This window comes from Poecilia mexicana, unplaced genomic scaffold (genome assembly GCF_051168715.1).
Source record: "Poecilia mexicana isolate PSO_F unplaced genomic scaffold, ASM5116871v1 scaffold_15, whole genome shotgun sequence".
In the NCBI taxonomy this organism is placed as follows: Eukaryota; Metazoa; Chordata; class Actinopteri; order Cyprinodontiformes; family Poeciliidae; genus Poecilia; species Poecilia mexicana.
Genome location: NW_028263384.1, coordinates 16,711,886 through 16,732,280, shown reverse-complemented (window position 1 = coordinate 16,732,280; position 20,395 = coordinate 16,711,886). Strand labels below are relative to the sequence as shown.

The 20,395-nt window shown below is 39.9% G+C and overlaps 1 protein-coding gene across 4 annotated transcripts in view; it reads left to right on the top strand.

Annotated features, from left to right (window-relative positions):
- Nucleotides 1-20,395, top strand: part of marchf8 (membrane-associated ring finger (C3HC4) 8) — an 85,414-nt gene that overhangs the window by 41,089 nt on the left and 23,930 nt on the right. For all 4 annotated transcript variants that reach the window (XM_088012775.1, XM_088012772.1, XM_088012774.1 and 1 more), the window contains one exon: nt 18,034-18,084. In XM_088012775.1, coding sequence (XP_087868901.1) covers nt 18,034-18,084 — 51 coding nt within the window. The remainder of the gene's footprint in view (nt 1-18,033; nt 18,085-20,395) is intronic.

Genomic DNA, 20,395 nt, shown 5'->3' with positions numbered 1-20,395 from the left:
TTTTTAAAATCTGTCTGCTTATTTGTAGACTGAATATCTACAGATGAATAAAAACAATGTGATTATTAATTGCACAACAAATTTCTTCTCGCAGTGCTTTAGAGGACTAACTGGTCCAATCAAATACAGATTTAAGTAAAACACATATCGGGCCATGTTTAGTTTATTTTTCCCTGCATCTGTGTTACATTGTTCCATTACTGCTTCCGTTAAAGTCAATATGTAAAGCAGGGCATAACCTAGAGGAAAGTTTAAATGTTACACACGGCCAAAGTGAAGTGGCAGAAACGCACTCTGTAATGCATGAAACACCGTTAAGGTTTTTATTTGTAAAACAAAAAATGTGAAAATTGTGTCCTTCCACTTCAGCTGCGTTGACATATCACACAAAATCTAAATCGGTTTGCACTTTTAACATAAAACATTACGTTAGTTCAAGGTGCATCAATGCTGCGGTGAGAAATTGTTCATTAGTGGCCACTTTGTTTAATCTTTGCAGGGTTGCTCACTCACTTTTTCCCTTCCTAACCTGTTCACAGTAATTGTTTGATCCTGGAGACACGAGGTCAGCCGGGTCGAGACTGTGAAGCATGATAAGCTCTGCCGTAGATGCTCCGTGCTGCCGTCTGCATCCCAATAGCCGCTAATGACTCACCTCAGACGCACTCATTTGCTTGCATATTGTGCAGAATTAATGAAGTTTGCCGCCCTGCATTGTAATGTGAGAAGGAATTAAAATTAAATTTGCGCTATATGACGATTATGTACCTATAACTTATCTCATCTTAAAAGCATCACTTGCCTTAGGTGTTTGATGTTGAATACTGATAGAGCATAAATGCCGCAGGAGCTTTTAGTCTCTTGTTTGTTTTTTTTAAGTCTTGATAAAACACAGATGCTGGCAAACAATACTTAGCTGTTTATATATGCTGGGAAAAAAAATTGCATTCCCAAATCCCTTTGGTTTGAAATTTCAACAGATTTTCATCCGACATGTGGTCATGAATGAATGCACAAATCAAACTGGGGAGTCATATTGATTCGGCAGAGCGAGAGGTGTGCGTGTTAGCGCTGATGTATTTTGTCCACTCACAGCAGACAAGTAAACTGTGAGTCATGCGCTGCGGAAAGGCACTGGGTAGATTTAGGATCCAAAATTGTTGAATTACCAGAAATAATTACTGGTAGACCTCAGATGGTTTTAGCAATCATCAGTATGACTCAGAGTGACTGCAGAGGCATAACGTGAGGTGAAGAAGAACCTCACAGGCAGAAATTTATGGTAAAATCATGTCAGTCGCATTCAACAGTGATGGAGAAGGCGACTGCAGTCCTAAGAGAGAGAGCAGCTCGAGTTCAGATGACTATTTGTTTGAGGGGGGAAAAAAATAATCAAATGAAGCAGAGCAGAGGTGTTGTCATGATGTGGGTCCGTCTCTGACTCTGAAGCTTTAATCACCATAAAATATACATATGTATTAATGAGATATTTTGCAGGGTGGCTGAATATGAACAGAGTGCAATAATTGTGATCATAAGGAGCTCTGTTGCACCATCACAGCTTGCAGTCAGATCTAATAATCTTAGAAAACACACACACATGTTCATATTTTAATATTTTGCTTGTTTTTAATGGCTGCGTTGTTTTTCACACTTGGTCTCCAATGTAGAGCAGCTGCTACAACACCGCAGCCTTGTTTATCATATTCCTATAAAGAACAATGTGTTCTGCTCTGTCCCACACAGTAGGCTGTTGATTAGTGAGCTAGACCTTTGTGTGCCTGGTCATAAAAATCTGCTGTCAGGAAGCCAGTGACGGGCGTCACCAGTGACGTGAGAACCTTACATTAGAGACAAATTGTGCATTTTTTATTTTTGGCAGACTGACATCAGACGGTTAAAAATAAAGATTAATTTAAAAACAGCAAAAGCAGCTAATAGATATCTAAGAGTTTACACAAAAATTACTTATGTGGGAAAGTTTTATTGTATTCATTTTATTGATGAGGGTTTTTTTTTAACCCACTGTTATTATTTTATAAACTTACTGGATTTTTCATTGTTTTCATGACATCCTTTTTAAAAAAAATAAATGCCGTAATTATAATATCACATTTATTCATTAATGAGGAACAAGCTAAATAAGTTTTAAAACTTTAAATCTACTGTACTGTATTTAACCCTTAAGTAATATAACCTTTCATTTGCCATGTTATTGAATCACAGTACCTTTTCTTTTTTCCTCAATTTAGTTTTATCAATAATTTAGTGATTTCTGCTATACTTTGTGTCATACGGACCTCTCTATTCATTTTTAACAATTCTCTTTCTATGTATATGTATAAAAGTAAGCTAATTTTTTTTCTTTCTTCAGTGTCTTGCAAAGGTTTTCACACTCGTGAACATTTGCACCTTCTTTTCACGTCACAACCATAAACAGTGCCGTATTTCATTTAGGGTTTTATTTGGTTGACCGATACAAAATGGGATATATGCCTTCAGAATGAGCTACAAACAAACTCTGAAAAGCATTTGTGTTATTCCCCTTCTTTTGTAACACATTTTTTGTTGTTTTCTTATTAAGCTTCTTTGAGTTAATGCTGATGTTGAGCCACCAAGTCTCTACCAGCTTTATATATATCTAGAAACTGATATTTTTGTCAATTTCCTTTTTCAAAATGGATCACGTTCAGTCAAATTGGATGTAGTTGGCATCTATTTCCACAAATGTTTTGTTGGGTTTATGTCTGGACTTTGACTGGTCCCCTCTTACTGCATGAATACTGCATTAATATTTCATTGTAGCTCTAGCTGTTTAGTGTTAGGTGCCTCTAATTTTTTTTTCCAGCATTTCCATGCATCTAGTATATTCATATCAACTCTTACAGAAAAACATGACATCAAGCTGCTGCTACTTCTACTTTTCATTATAAGATCAGAAAAACTATCAGAGTGATGCGTAGTGTTAGTTTCTTACAAATGTAACATTTTAATGGTCAGAAAGTTTGGTTTTGGCTTTTTCTTTTTTTCAACAATATGTTCACTTTTCCATTTTTCCAAATTTCCTGCTTTCATGACTCGTAGTTGTTCTGTAGAAAGTTTCTTTCGACTGAGCTGATAAGTGGAATCCACCTCATCATAAAACCTCCCGTTTCATAATCTGATTTAGATAGAATACGTTGAACCGGCGACATATAAATACTTCTTCAAGCGCTTTTAGTTTCTGTTCACCTGTGTGTCATGAGGAAAGGAAACTAGTCTGCAAGTCACAAGCTTGCTTTGTAAATTCAGAGCAAAACTCGAGAGCATTCTGCGCCCTGCCTGACCTCGCAGCCCGAACAGAAATAGCCCAAAAAGGGGACAAAGTTTGTTCCCCTCCACCTTTGTCTGACCACCCTGCTGATGGTCACATGTGCGTTCTCAGCAGGGCCCCCCTTTCAACTGTCCCCGTCGGCTTTCGCAGTCCGAGATAGATGTTCTGCATCGGGCGCCAGGATTGAAAAGGAGGAGGAAACGGCGAGCAGTGAGCAGTGGGTTGTAGCTGGAAATCAATAAAGCTACTATGCAGCCAGCAAGCTGTTATTTCGGGATGATGAATCGATGCTTTTGTGCTGAGGCCATGCTGTTACAGTGATGGCCTACTTAATGTTTTTTGCCTCTTCATTTTAGACTCTGGATTATGTCCTGTGAATAGCAGAGACTCAGAATAGAAGAAAAGCAGAGCTCCATATCACATCACAGGACACGATTCATGCAACAAATTATTCTTTGGTGATTTTTTTTTTTAATCATTATTATTTATTTGCTTATTTTCATTCGTGTTTCTTTTGTCACATTTGCTTAATTGGAGGTAGATTTGACTGATGCAGTAGTAATACAAGCTATAGAGCTGTAGTTATCAGTATGCATGACTATATTTGAATATGAACTGAAAAGGCTATTACAGCTCAATTTCATGCCCAGCGGGAGACCAGACACGTTCCTCTCTTTACAGAAATCAGTCTGTCAGACGCTCCTCTGCCCCTCCTCATTTTATCCTAAAACTCTGTTAAACCCTCCATCCAGCTCTAGAACATTTCATCTTCTCTTCTGCTCGCTCTGGTTTTGCAAGGACATTTTAGACTGTCAAATGTGATTGTGTTAGGTGGAGTTATTATTACATAATCTAGCAACTGCCTCTTAATCAGTGATATCAAGATTTATATGTTTATCCCTTTAACCTTTTACACTTTGAATTTTGTGGTTGTAACATGTCAGCGTATTTTATTGGGTTTTTATGGAACCGACCAACACAAAGTAGTGTATATATGTGGCGTGGGTCAAAAATGATACACAGTTCACATTTTTACAAATAAAAGAAAAAAAGATGTATTTCAGTTCAACCCTGTTTACTGTGGCATTCATAAATAAAATCAGAGATATGGTACCAAATAAGGAAATGGAGCCAATTTAATCTCTGGTATAAATCCAGCTGTTTTTTTGTTTTTTTTGTTGTTTTTTTTTAAATCCTCAGTGGCTTCTTAGAAAACACTGGTGAACAAACAGCTTCAGGAAGCCCACAGCAGACAGGTCAGGGAGAAAGCTGGAAAGAAGTTAAACTGTTTAACGCTTTGAACGTCTCACTGAGCTCTGTGCAACTCTTTGGCTTGCATGCTAATTATTATTTGTGCTAAAAAAAAGGAACAACAAAGACTTCAAATCAACCTGAATACATCCGCAGAGCAATCCTGAAGAAGGAAAGCTTTTGGATGATGCAACTGACTTGAGCCAACCGACTTAAATTATAATTTTTTTATCATCTGTTCACTAAAGTCTTTTAAACGTTCTCTTTGTCTGTAAGTTTCATTGGCTGTCATTCAAAGACAATTATTGAATTTTGATAGTGGAGGCTTGTTAGAGGTGTATGCATGGCTACAAGTGAGTTGCTCTTTTATTTAGGAGATTCTGCTTATAGGACCACAGTGACACAAACAGATACAACCAGTGTGGCATCAGGATTGCTTAAGCCTGGCGCACACTGTGCAATTTCCAAAACAGGACCTAAACATGTCTCATGTCATGCTACGCAATAAACAATGCCCGTCTACACATCAGATATTAATCAAACAACAAATGGACGAGTAGGACTATGGGTTGTAATGTTCTCATTATTAGAGTTAAAAAGAGGGAAGGGACCATGCTGTGGAAGCGATGCAGGCTGGGCTCCAGCATTTTCACCGACAATTTCTCACACACCTTGATATTTGTCTCAGGTCGTCACTGGTCATGATTGGTAGTTGGTGCATCTATCACCATGAACAACTCCAGACCATCAATTCAAACTCGCAACCAGAGATTTTCGTTCAAGCCAAAAAGGCTTTGACTAAAATCAACAGTAGTCTGTCTGTATGAGCTCGGCTTGAATTTAAAGCGTGTCCATGTGCTGGAAAGGCCTGTCAAAGTTCAGAGCAAGGCAAGCCTTTAAAACGGATGTTCACAAAAGCGCCACAGTGAGCCTGACGGGGCTTGCGCTGTTATGTAAAGAAAAATGGTCAAACTTTTCGGTCGTTAGATGTGCCAAGCTAGTAGATGCATACATTTAAAAGTGGCTTTCCAAGGTATAAACTGAGGGACTTGCGTAATTTTCCCAACAGTTTTCAGTTGCGTGCTTCTTCCCAATGGCCTGACAGAAAGCGAGTCATACCAGATGATGTTACAACCCCACGCTTCCACATAGCTCCGTAACTCCTGTAGTTGCTCTTTAGTTCCTCAGAATGTCGAACGTTGAATGACCATGTCAACGTGGAAATCTTAAACTTGTACTTAAACGGCAAGAGCTGCTCAAGGGCAGGGAACCAACAAGGAGCTCCTCCAGCCTGTCTGTGAACTGCATATCACGCCACATGGGAATATAGATCCAGTGTGTTGTGTTTATTGACTTTGATGCTACAACAACAAAGGCTTTTCTCTATAATCCCACTCTCCCATTATCTTCATGTGAAAAGGCCCTTCTGACTGTTCTGCTGCTCTGAGAGAACATTTTTGTTTTTTCAAGCGAAATAGTCGTTAGCAAGCTGAGTCACCAGCTGACAATCTTCTCTTTTTGCGCCTTACTTTTGTCTGAAAAAAAGCCTGTTGACTGTTTTCAGGCTGCAGACACTGGTGTTGGCATTTCTGCTGTGAATCTGAAGCATACCCCTCATCTTCAGAAACTGGTGTTTTTAAATGAAGTTGGCTGCAGCAGCCTTTTGGCTACGAGATATCATCAGCCCTCCCGTTTGCTTGGTGTTGCCTCATCATGCATCCGAGTTATTGCCTGAATTTAATTTCACAGCACTCATCCACCAACTGCAGCCTGTGGTTTATTCACTATTAAGCAAGAGAAAATGTGTGATCAGATATCGGGTTCTGTGGATGTTTGGCTTTGAGCAAGTGCGAGCACAAACACATTTGTTGACAACTGGGCTTGTTTGTTGAGTGGAATATTGGTTAAATGAAAAATAAAGTTAGTTTGGTGCGTCTCCTGGTGTGGCGGTATAGTCAGCTCCACAAATAGAAAGACTATAGTCCTCCATGCTTCAGTCCTGAACTATATTCCTGACCTTGAGACCTTTGCTGGATGTCTTTCCACCTTCTCTATACCCCTGTCCAATAATGTACTGTAAATAAAGCCACAAGCAAGAAAAGAAAAAAGGAAAGAATCTAGTTTGCTAAAACTTTTATATGCAGAGCCTTGTAAAAGTATTAAAGTGTCAGTATTTTGTTGTTTAGCACATAGTGCCATTTTATGGCTAGTTAGGTAACATGGTTTCTTGTCAGGTAAGCATATTACCTTCAGTTGTTACAAAAATGCTGATGAACTCAGCAGACTTGCAGTTTCACCACTTGTTTGCTAATTGCTGCTGCCGCTAGTCTGGAGGAGCTGGGCGCACTTTGTGAAAGCAAGCGGTTAAACACCGCTGTAATGGTTGCAACGGGAGATTCTGGGATTTCTCAAACATGCGTGACGGATTCAAAGGTATGTTTTTGATGAGGTAATAATATTGTAGCATGATATAGAGCTCAAAAAAGTACTTTTGACATAATAGCCACCCTTTAAATGAAGTTCTGGACAGACTCCACAACATCAGAGAAATTAATATTTATTTGAAGATTCAGAATTCAAACTTCCTTCTACTGAAGACATTTCATAATAATGTGCAGAATTTCCAGTAAGTTTCGTAAACCACTTCCGCTGTCGCACACCCACTTTATAGTTCTCTGAATCCATGCAAAAACATATAAGTTCCGTCACACCAGCATATATTTGCTGGAATTGTGCTTTTTGTGACAAAAGTTGAGAGAGCTCGATGAAATTAAAGTGTTACTCATCTCATTATCCAATTGAAAGGATCCAAGATGTCTTTATTAAGATAGAGAAAAGGAGTAATCTTCCAGCGTGAACCAACCTCACTTCAATTCATACCTGTCTCGTGAACTGTCTGTATCCGTTTTGACTATTCATGATTTAAAGTGATTTTTCACTATATACTAAAAGTCTACTGTGAAGAAATTGGGTCATGTGACTCGAATAAAATATATCTACCATAAGGAGGTCATATATAGTTATTTTAGTGAGATTAGGGTCATAATCTGCCATGTTCAGGTAATGCTGCACCTTTTAAACCTCCGAAGCTCTCAGCTCAGAGACATATTGAACGTTAAAGTTTTAACTTAAAATTATACATTTGTAGAGATTTCCCTGATGGTGCGTTCACACCAAATGCGTTTTGAGCATCAGGCGTGTCTGGTTTACATTCAAAGTCGATGTGGAGGCACACATTTGGTTGCTTGGTAACCAAAGAGTAAATGAGTTAATTGGTGCCACCAATCTAGCTTAGCTGGCCATGAAAAATTCTGAGGTTAAATCTGCTTACATTCCCCAGAATGTTGTGTGGTTCCAGATCAGAGTTCAGAAAAATTATTAAATATTCTATCAGATGTATTATCTATTAATATTGATCGCAAGTTAGAAATTATTTGATGTGGGTCAAAAATGGAAGTTGGAAAAAACAAAACGTACAAACTGGGGCACAGTTATGTGCAACACCTGTTTAAGGCTTAATGTGTTCTTGGTTGCAGAAATGTCACTAAACTATAAATCTTAAGCCACAGGTTTTCAAAGTTGAGTTTCAGGGGTCACATAAGGTTGTCTGGCATCTGTGTGTGCACAGAATGTAACCCAAACAGGAAATAATTAGGTGATTTAATGTGTTCAGCTCATTTATTCTTTGTTTAATCACCTAAAATGTACCCGTTTTTGGTTTGTTTCTTCAGGGGAAATCTTTCTCTCTCTTTCTTGTAGGCATGTTCCTTATTGGCTTCACCTTGTGAAACAATCTGGTGACTCACGACGATATAAAAAAGATGACTTGGTGTGTTTATTGGTGGACTTGGGCTTTAATGGCCTGCTGTGTCAGCATCAGACTGTCTTAGCTACGTCCTTGGGCACAGCTGTGAGGAAGATGTGTGTAATGAATTGCCACCCCTGTCAGCCCCGCTCCACCTTGCAGGCTAGAGATTGGTGGAGGTGGGAGTAACGGGATCTGTGATTGGTGGGGATCCTTAGCAGTTTTCCACATCTTCAGGCGGCTGACTCCTTTGTCTTAAATCACCGGGGGGGATTGATGGGGCGGCAGGCTGTGTTAATATGTGTGGTGGTACGCGACGAGCTTAATCAGGGTTATCAAGAGGCTCTTTAAGGTCCAGCTCAGTAGACGGTCTATTTAAAACCTCCTCCTCCCTCTCTTGAATGATTCAACAGCAGTATGCCCCTCCCCCTCCCCAGCTCCCATCAAGATCAGCTGGAGGAAGTGGAGGCTCGGCCAATGAGATTACAGTAGCAAAAAAAAAAAAAAAACACGGGGTGTTCTTGTTTGCATGCTGTGTGTGCGTGTGTGTGCCTCTCTGCAGCTTGAAGGGGAGACAAGCCTGGACAGGCAGCAGCAGCAGCAGATCAGTATTTATGTGTTTGAAAAGAAAAAAAATGTAGGGCAGCAGCTTGTTCTGCGTCTGTCTGCTGCGTCTCTTCCTACCTTTGCCTCCGCCTTTGTTTCTGCTCAGTGACTACTGACGCCGCAGCTTTACTTCCGTATTTGTAAAGGCTTGGCTTTCACTGGAACTCAATCCTTTTCGATCTGGATTCACCTCAAGGATTTACAGAAGGGGCATGTAAACCCCCCTGATCTGCATTCGTCGGTGTGAGAGAGAGAGTGTGTGTGGGGGTGTGTGTGTGTGTGTGTGTGAGTGAGAGGGTGAGGTGACTAGAAGATCCAGCAATGAATTCCTGTTGGAAAATGAAGATTCAGGTATGTACATATATATATTTAAATTGCGGTTCCTTTTGCTTTGTCAGTGATCCTGTTCCTACTGTTGTTCGTTTGTTTCCTCCCTCATTAAAAGACGAGCTGTAGAAAGGAGGCGAAGGCTTATTGTGATATCCCTTCACTGGTTGTTATGGTGAGGCCTTCAGTCTCTGTGGATATAATGCTTCTGAGATGCATTATTATTCTTATTCCATGTCGACCTATGGCAGAAAGGAGCTAATTAAGAGCGGCAAGGTGAGGAAAGACGGTGCATCTGTACCTTTGTGTTGGTGTAGGTGCATCATTTTTTCCCACTCATCTTTTTGTCTTCATGTACATTTTTAATGCATGTTGTTTTGTACAGTCCAGAGAAGCATCTGCCACCTTTTCAGTGTGAAAGGTTGACCCACTTCCTGCTTTGCTGCTGCCCTTTGTTCCAAATGAGTGGGGGGTTTGCAGATTTGTTGCCTGAAGTCTAGCATAAAACATGAGAAACCCACAAAAATCTAATTGCCCCCAGTAGGAGAGCGGTCTGTTCCTTCCTCATCCGCCCTGGCATTGAACTGTGCTCACATGAGAACGCATAGGGAAGCTGGAGCTCCAGCTGCAGTCAAAACCAGCGACCTCTGTGACAGAGCAGCCAGACGTGTAAAAATACTGTGCGGCTCTCACTGCACAGCTTAGCATGTCGCATCATCTGCTGATGAACCAAATCGCAGAGCTTTGTGTCAAATCTGCAGCTGTTTGGAGGGGGCGTGGGGGGGATTAGGGAAGTCACATGTCGGGGGCAGAGATTAAAGCTGTTGAACAGAAGCAGACGAGGAAGAGGAGATGGCACCGGGCAGGAGAGCACGGTGGAGTTACCATGACTTCCAACTTTTCCGTTTTGTAGTCCTGAAATGACAAACGTCAATGTAGAGCATGGTGACAAGAGAAAAGTGTGGGAATCATCGCCCCAGATGTTTAGTTGGATTTAGATGTGAACTCTGATTGGGACATTATTATCTATTAATTATAGATGTTCAGTGTCTGCTGGGAGACACTGAACGTACAAAGGTGTTCCAAAGGTCCCCCACCTTTGTCTTAGTCTCTAGTCTTTTGCAGCATAAAACCGGTTTTCTCTAGGGATTGTCTTGTTTACCTCCTCCATGTTCCTGTCGGTGTTGACCAGTTTCTGTGTTTGTACAGCATTCCCACAGCATCCGGCACCCACCCTTATGTTTCACAATAGTGCTGTTAGAGCGGAGCCGTCGGAGTATTCTCTTTCATGTTGGCCAGAAATTTTCATTTTGCTCACATTTGACCAGTCTGTCGTCTACAACAGTTTGCTGTGTCCTCTAGATGGGTCTTCTTTCCAGAATTGCATTTCATTAAGGTCAGATTTGTGGGGTGTGTGAATAATTTCTTCTTCAGAGATTCTCCCACCTTAGCAGCTTTTCCAGAGTCAGTCGGTCTCGTTTTTTTTGCTTTTCCAAATGGTGATCTTCTTGCCTATTCCATAGGTTTGGATGCACAACTACATCATCTTTGTGGTGTTGTTTTTTTTTGTTTGTTTTTTTCCAAACTCGGTGCACTATGAGATTGTAAAAGTCTAGTCGGTCACATAAAATCTTAATCAAATTTATGTAGTTTTAAGGCCGTAATGTAACTAAATGTAAAAATGTCACAAGGCATGAATTATTTCGCAAGACACTGACTGAGCTTTGGTTTTGGTGGTTGTTCAGCTGATTGTTTCTAACTTACCTCAAAGGTCAGCATGTTTCCCAATTGTCATTTTCCTATATCATACATGCATACTTGTTTTCAGGACTCACAACTGAAACATTCAGTGCAATCGTTGTGAAAGATGACTCTTGGATGTGCCCAAATTAAGCAATAATTGCCTACTTTGAAGTGAGTCCTTATTGACTTGACCTCCTGATTTCTATTTTTATGTTTGTGCTTCTTTGAGCCTCTGAAGGAATCATTTCATCACTGGGTAGAATAGCATTAATCACAATGATGCAGCTATTAGTCGGTACTGTGCTGGACTAATTATATGTAGTCTGACTTTCTCATGCAAGTCATAAATAACACGAGAGATTGAAACTAACTGCAGTGCTAATGAGGAAATGTGACTTTACTGCAGATTTTGAAAACTCTTTCCTCGGATCTCTGCGTATTTATTCCTTTTTGTGGAGCAGATCTGCCCTCGTCCCATGTCTCTCTTGTATCTCACTTCTCCTTTTATGTACCGTAAACCCCCTGAAAACTCGCTCCTGATCTCTCACTGTGACTCTTATTGGTTGCTGAAGTAATTTTTGGTAATGCGTCCATAAGAGCCTTTCTGTAAAGTATCTGCTTTGACCTCAACCTGATGGTCACTGTCTCTGTTTTTCCACATCCTGTTTGGACATACTGATGTAATTATTCCTAAGATGAAGGGGATAATGTGTGGAGGAGGGGGAAGAGGAGGAAGAGGAGAAGGTGGTAAATGGGGAAAGCCACAAGGATACATCCTGTTGAGGATAATGTAGGCCTTCTTATTCGTATAGAAATGTTTTCACCCACATCTGTCTTTATCTCAGGATGGTGTGGTTTTATGATACCCACTGTATATGTCTTTTTGGGCTACAGATTGTATTTGTTAAGGGAAAATGCCATTTCAGAGAAGAAAAGCTCTTTCAACTGAAGTCAAGTTGTTCTGTAGAAAGCCAGCACATTGGCGCATGAGTTTCATTTCTACTTCTGTCCGCACATCACGAACTCGCAGCTTATGAAGTCCGTTGCCTTTATCCTCTGACACAGCAATGTTTTTTTAAGTTTTATTTTGTCTTAGACGTTTGTGGTCAGCCAGGCCCTGGTCGTCGTTGCGCTGCATAGTTGAGATTTCTCATCTGGTTCTGTTCTGCTGCTCGGCTGCAAACTCGCAGCCAGTCTGCATTTCCACCCGAAGTGACCGCTGGACAACGGCGCAAACAGAAAGCCACAGAAAAGGCCCACTTCCCCTCCTGTAGGTGCTCTTTATTGTGGCTTGCCAGAATGTGCCACTCGTGCTCGGGGAGGAAACAATGAATGCTGCGTTTGCTGGAATATCTCGTACCTCTGCATGTTGGTCCGTGTCAGCTGTATTTTTATGGCAAGCTGCATGTTTAGGGAAGATTTTCTTTGCAAGTGGAGGGTTGGGGTAAGGGATGACCTAATTTTTAGATTTGTGTTAGACAGAAAGATCAGACGCTAAGTACAGTCTGGTACAAATCATAAGCTTTACCCGGTTTCCCCTATCAGAATAATGTCAGTTTTCAAAACCAAACGGCTGATTTCACTGGAAGTAAAGTAGATGCGTTGGTTTCACTGCCTGGAGGGGAAGTGATGATGGAGGTTGCGTGTCATCTAAAACAAGCACAGCAGGAAATACTTTGATGGCATATTTAGTCACAGCTCACACCCTTCATGATGGTTTCATTGGGACACTCTGAAAGGCAAATTGCCATTATGTAATTAATCATTTGGAGCCAACTTTCAAATTTGTGTGGTTTATTTTCCTCCCTATTCGGCTGTCACATATTGATTTTGGCTTATTTTAGGTTTGAAAACATTGTTCTAGGTCACAGCAAAACAAAACTTTAAGTCTTTTAGCTTTCATGTCTCCAAGAGGAGGATATTTTTTAACATTTTCAATTAAATATGCAACAAATGACTTAAGTCATGGGCAGAGGTTCACCTTCCAGCTGGATGATGCTGGAAATACAGCCAGGACTGCCTGTGCATGTGTTAGTGGCACAGTCCAAGTCTGGCCCTGCATTACACCAAAAATCTGTGGCTGGATTTGAAACTTGATGTTTTTCCACATTCACCATTTCATGCATTTGTGAAAGAAAGTCTGAGCATTAGCTAAGACCAAAATTTAACTCCTGTGAAATATGGTGGTGGCAGCATCATGCTGTGGGGAAGAGAAACTGCTAGAAGGGGTAAATTACTTCAGACCGGTGGAGAAGCTCAACATCCAGCCTCCAGAGTAATGAGCCTGAACATGCAGTCACAGCTCCTGTCCAAAGGCAATGGTCGAAGAAGCATTATTACAAGTGAAAATGGCCCAGTCAAAGTCCTATAAATATTTGCATTATAGTATAATGCAGAGTATCTGACCTGAACTGTTTGCTGTTGGGCTTTATTTTCTATTTGTACCCACTTGTGTTTACAGTCTGCAGTTTGTCAGTTTAGCAAACTGCTGCTCGCATAAAGACATCATGCTATTAGGCATCTTACGTGTTCCAGCTGTCCCAGTTGAAATTGTAGATAATGAAGCTTCTCGTCGAATAAGCGTAAAGACTAGATCTCTTCATATAAAAAAAAAAAGTGGTATATTTGTCCCCCTCGCTCTTCGTCTTATTAGGCTTTCCGAGGAAATATCACAAAACTTCTCTCCGCCTGGAAAACAAGATGGTTGTTATAAATGTCTGCTAGGACTCGGTAGACGCAGCGTGTAGACATCGCCGCTGAACGTAATTTTGAGTTGGGATTGAGGCAATTTTAACAAGACTACTTTCTCACTCTTTTAACCCTTTGCTGTTGTTTTAAAGCTGCAGAAGCAGAGAGCTCGCCGAGTAACGTCTCTATCGGTGCTTTTCCTCCAAGCTTGGAAGCTTGTTGTGATGTTAATACTTTGTTTACTACACATCACATAATTTCAATGTGGCTGAGGAGGACTGGGGGGAGGGGGAGGAGGGCTGGTTCACTGGTGGAAGCTTTCATTGCACTGCAGCTACAAATGAGGAGTAGCTGCTTATTTACAGCAAAAATGATTATGACTTTCTGTGACTCTTCCGATCTAGACCACTTGCTCAAGTGTGGAGACAACATTCAACAAGTCTGGGCTCGTCCCTCTATGGGATGGGACACTCAGGAAAGATTCAGTCTAGAAAAACAGCATCAACAGAAAACACAACGGCAGTGTCGACATGAGCGATAACACTGTTTTTATATAAATAAAACGTCAGGTCTTGGGTGTTTCAGGAGCTGTTCTTCCTGTTTGTTCATTTTTTTTTATTAGATTATTTTGTCTAATTCTTTCATTCTCATATTCTTAAGCACTTTGAACTGACTTGTTGCTGAAATGTGCTATACAAATATACTTAATTAATTCTTTCTTTATGAAATTTATTTTAGAAAATAGTTGATTTTCTGGTACAAAAATCTGGTTGTAGATGTTTGTTCCTACTGTTAACAGCCTTACTGGCTGTAATTCCCAGGAAATCACAGGAAGTCAGCGATAAGCAGTTGCAGGATTTCCTTCTCTGGATCTAAATTCATTTATTAAAATAGATGGCTTACTTTAATTTAAATTCTAACATCTCTTTGATTTTTGTCGATATTTTAGTCAGTTTTTTACAATCTGATGTTTATAGTCTTCATATTGCACAAACATGTTCAGACTTCTGACAATAAAGTAATGTTCTGTTTCATTTAATTTATAAAGCGCCAAATTACAACACATGTCTAATCAACACTGATAACTGGTCTCACACATTCCCAGTTGTATGAAATCCAAACCCGTCCAAATTGTTCAAATCGATCCAGTTCATTCTAATGATGTGGTAACTTTCAGGTCAAACGATTGGATCACGATTAAAGTGCTTTACAGTCAAATTATTGTATAATGCCAGTTGCTCCAATTATATCAAGTTATTGACTTTGCAGTAATCTCTCATCCTGGTCAAGCATGGGGTGACTGTGGACAGAAAAAACAGACGTTTAATAAGGGGAAACCTCCAGCAGAGCCAGACTCGGTATGAGGGTCTATCTGGGAAAATCAGCACTCACCAGCCTTGACTCCAATGTTCAATATGGCTGCTTGCTTATAGCGTGTGCAATGATAAAGTAAACAAAATCTCCTCTAATCATTTACTGTCTACAACAGCGTTGCACCTGTGGCCTTGTTATTTCACCTTTACCTTTGCATATTCCCTTGCTGCTTCACATTTGACAGAGAAAACCGGATTAAGGTCAAGTTTCATTACTGTTGTGTATATTTCCGTTGTGCTTTTCAAGGTTTGATCGCCATACCTTGGGAAACTGAATTCCGTGTCAAGTTTAGTCATCGATTTTTCTGAACAAATTGTACCCTTGGTAGAGCCTCACTTGCCATCTTGTGGAAATGAAATGGACCCCACTGACAAAGGGAAGACAATGAAACGGAGTAGAGTCATGCAATTTGCAAGTACAGGCAAAAAAGAAAACATGTCGGAGCAGATTTATTCTCCAGAGGACATTAGCGAACCAGAAGTTGTGCTTTGTAGCAGATTTTGTTTTAGATTGGGCTAATTCAAATCAAATTTGTTGACTTTGAGGTAGATTGGACCAGCATTAGAATACATGAGGAAGAATATGTCATATTTTTCACAATGCTTAAAGCTAACAAAAAAAATAATGTTTAACCTACCATCTGTCCTCAGTCTACCTCCTGACTAAGGCACATCAGAAAACAATGATTTAAAAAAAAAAACAAAAAAAAAAAACAGTTTAAGTTTCATGCATGCAGGTGACATTTTTAGCGGAGTAAATTGTATTGATTCTAATACTTCCAAGAGCTCCTTAGATATTGGAGACATTTTCTGTTCTGATGAGAGGAGTGTGAGAAAATTAAAGGTCACTGGGGAATATGATGGATTTCTTGTTTAGCCAAAGTCGGCCTACTCACCACAAATCGAGCGCCCTTTTTCTCCCAGCGAGGCCAGATTTCTGTTTGCTCGTCGTTTTAATGGTCGAAGATGAATGTCTGTTTGGATTAATTGAGTGTTACTATTCAGTGTTTACATGTACTCTTGCATAGAGTTGAAAGTAATTATGGTTTGTTGCATTTGAGTTGAAGGATGGAGAAAGTTCAGACATGCTATTGCCATGGCAACTAGACACAAAAGAGTGAGAATTGGTAGCTGCTTGTACATTTTGACTATGTAGACACCAGCTTCCCATCTGAGCAAAGACTTTTTACCACTATATAAAGCGAATCTGCTGCCATCACATAACATGAAAGACATATTTTGTATTTAATCATTTCCAGTATTTCCACGTAAACATGTGGTGTAATAGTAATCAATGTATTTACCAATAAATGCCATAAAGAGGAACCAAGCAGGGCGAAACTCCAGCTTTTGTTGAGAGAGCAGGAACATGCAGTGGTTCTTAGTCCTTTTTAGGGCATGGGAACATTTTCAGACAAAGTATGGAGAAGGAGATTTCACCAGAGACTTTACAAGCAATGTTTATCTTTCCAGTTTTTATTCTCTGTCTTGTGTAAAAAGATTCAGGTCTGAGGTGTTGTGAAGACAAATGCACCATCGCACACTCCTGTTGCTTCAAAACTCATGGCAGAATATTGAACTTAATTGTTTACCTAGGAAAAAATTTAATTTTCCCTATATACAGCTGCAGTGTTGTCAACCATTTCATTGTACGTAAACACCTTTTTTAGTAATCTGCTTGACTCCTCTAAATTTGACAAACATATCCGATTAAATGCTGTAGCATATAATTCATCATTAGGTGTATTTGGCGATAAATTTGAACATTAGCCTTGGGCCTAAGCTCATCTTACACTTTACACTCCCTGCCAGGAATAGTGCAGCCTAGCTCATGGATCAGATTTCCACCTGCACTTGCTGGGATGTATCAGTGACGGCTTTATCCAATATAAAGGACGCCTGCTGCAAATAAGACAGCGAGGTTGGGTTTTAGACATGATTTGTAATGCTGATGCATGTAATTCATCTAATTGGTGGCGGTTCTTTTATTGTTACTGCAAGTGCAGCATTATTAATTCAAGGAAATGCTCTAGACTGAACCCAAGCTAAATATTAATGCAATGTTCAAATCTTGAAGGAATTTTATAGTGGGGAAAATAAGCAGTGATCAGTTTTTAGTAACCGTCTGTGCTACTAATGTGTGGAATATTGAGTTATTGAGGAGTTCAGTGAGTGGAAAGCATAGAAGAGCAGATTTTTACCCCTTTAACACTTTAATTAACCCACACCTAACGTGGTAATGTTGAGAAAATGCTCCTACGGTGGTAATTTCTCTCAGCCAAGCTCTTCTTGCATGCTTGTTCATGTGTCCAGTCAATTTTGATGTGAGCTCCGCATTACGCAACTATGATTGATTACTGATTAAGAAATCATGCCCGCCCTCACTGCCGATCCTGAATGAATCGGGACACGCCAGCAGCTGTTTATCCCAGCCTCTGATGCAAGCTGAGGACACAGAGTGGGAATCGGTAAAGCTTCGTAACGCATCTTGACAGCTTTGGAAGAATTTGCTTGTTCCGCTTCCTGGATAATGATGCAAATGGTACGACCCCATTTGATTCGGAGTTTGGACGATATGTTACGAAATTGGCGTCCTTTGGTCTCGTGGCTTAATAAATTGATTTGCAAACTTAAGACGCCAAGCAACCGAGATTCGGTGGAACTCTGAGCTTTGATTGATGCATCTTGAATCAGTCCTCCGTTATTCACTCTATAAAATGCGATGCGTCTGATGTATGAAGGCTGCTCCTTTAGCAGCACTTTTCATTAGAAATAAAATGTGCTTCGTATGGTAATGTGATGCGTGTTCTCAGTGCAGGAAAAAAAAAAGTGCATGCTGACCGGCATTTATTCTTCATTTTGTTTTTAATGTGGTTTTATTTGCTCACTAAAATGCTTTTCTCCTTCTTCTTCTTTTTTTTCTACAGAATGAAAAGCCTCTAGGTCATTCAGCTAGCAGATCCAGCAATATATCAAAGGTGAGTGACAACCATACAAATGAAAGAATCTATAAATTAAAGATGAAGGCAGATGGAAGGAGCCAACAGAGTGAAAACAGCTGATAAAATACCTGATTTCATGTCACATGGCCCTACTCAGGGCCTCTTCTCTAATCAGTAAATCTTTCTTTATCCCTTTTTTTTTTCCCTTCTTCCTTCCTCTCATGCCACTGTACCTAAAGCCGGCCTCCTGTATTGAGTGAGGTGCCACCGTGTCAGTCCACTCGTCCCTGAGCCTCTTAAGAGTATAAACGCTTTAGTTGGACTAATAGATGTCGGGAGTTATTTTGTCACCCAGGGACAGCTCCCAGCGGTTTTATTTGATTCACCAGCCACTCGCTCTTTAGGCACGAGGAAGGTGGCATTTAATGCACCCAAGTGGCAAATTTATTGCTCATTTTCAGGGTAATGGTTGTGGTTGGACATAAATACTGTCTTATAGGACGGCGTTCAGCTTCGTTAATAAGATGGGCTGCTTGTAAAACTAAATAAATAAGGTCAACTGATCATCTGTGTCAGAGCTGTATTAAACTTAGCCATTTCCTATTTGATTGCACACAATTTAGCATTAAAGTTGAACATAAAACTTCATGACAGAATAATGTTTCTTCCTGGTTTATTTTTCATTTAAGGAAAGTGCTTTTGTGGTCAGTATCAAAGATCACTGGCGATATCACATGCTCCTTTTGTTGTGCTTGGAGATTTTGCTACAAATATTTGCAAGGTTAGCGCCAAGTAACAAACTTCTCAAGAGAGGGAGAAGTTGAGAATATTTTGAAAATGCCCACGATTGAGCAGCTCAAGTATTGTGGCATCCTAATGCATTTAAATAAAATTGAGAAGTTAATTTACTTCTGTCGCTCAAAAAGCGTAACTCGTATCTTTAATGGTTTAATTCTGGTGCTCATCTCCAGCAGTCAGTTAACCGGGGCTTCATTACACTCAGAATGAAATATCTCAAGTGTGAATTTAGATTATTGTTGTTTACAGTTACTGAAAACCCCCAAAACGTTTGGCCTGTATAAAGTATTTCTAAAGACATAAATCTGTTTAAAATATGTTATGACATAATCACTCGTGTGTACGGCTGCTGACTTGTCGGCCATTAACACCCAAAACGAGGCGCATAAGCCACGAAAGGTTGTTGCTAAACAGAAATGTTGTACCAGAGTGTTATTCAAAAGTTAAGTGGAAGGAAATGGAATAAAAAATGTAATTGACTCAAGACTGAGTGCACATACTTGGCAGTAAATTGCCATACATCTCAGCATGCCAACATTTCTGCATTAAGTGTTTATTATTTTTAATGGGTAATGTTAAAAACTTGTTGCAAAAATGCACTTTGAGTTCTTAATTTGCTGTAAGGCGTATTAATAGTAATCAACACTTGAAATATATCGCCCAGTAGATCGCCCTCCGTATAATGAATATACACAATAAATGATCGTCACCTTTGTTTAAAAGAAAGAGTTTCTGTAATTTTGCCTTAGTCTTATTTCCATAAATGGATATAACAACATCCTCACTTTGAGGACTCCCGTTCACTAATTCAGACTGCGATTTCCTCGGCTTGTCCGTAAGCAGACACGTTGTCATTGAATGCCCTACCTACACCACCATTCCTCTGACAAATGTGTGTGTTAAATGAAGTGATAGACATGAAGTATTAAGAATGCGCTTAAGTTTGACAGCTTTAATTAATATCCAGCAGTTGTGCCGCCAGATGGTGTTTCCTTCTTCCCCCCTTCAGGGAAATGCGACTGACGGACAGGTTTTAAATCAGGATTAATTGTTCTCTGGATGGACGAGAGTGCTCATCTGTTTTTTTTTTTTTAAAAAGAGCGAGTGTGCTCGATGGAGAAAAGGTTGGACTAAATTGAAAATCCAGACAAAGCAGTAACTGGATAAAATTTTTAGCAGATGACGCCAACGGTCCAACTCGTTGCAGGATTATTATACATTTTCTGCAGCGGACTATCTTTTCAAAACCGCGTCTCCTCCAAGCTGCTTCAAATGAGAAAACGCAAGAGTAGAGAAGTGAGATTTTATTCATATATGCATTATATTTATAAATCTCCTCGCTCTCTGCTGTATTGGCAGGATGAGATGAAGGATTTTCATATTTTTGGCAGCGACTCAAATCTTCTCTTTGCAGCAAGAACACAAAATGTAGGCCAAGTTGATTTGTCTTGCAACACTGAATCACTGTGAAACACAGAACTGATTGTGTTCTGTTAAATCACACATGTGCCTTATTTTGAGGTGCCGCAGATGCAAGTTTTCATAAATA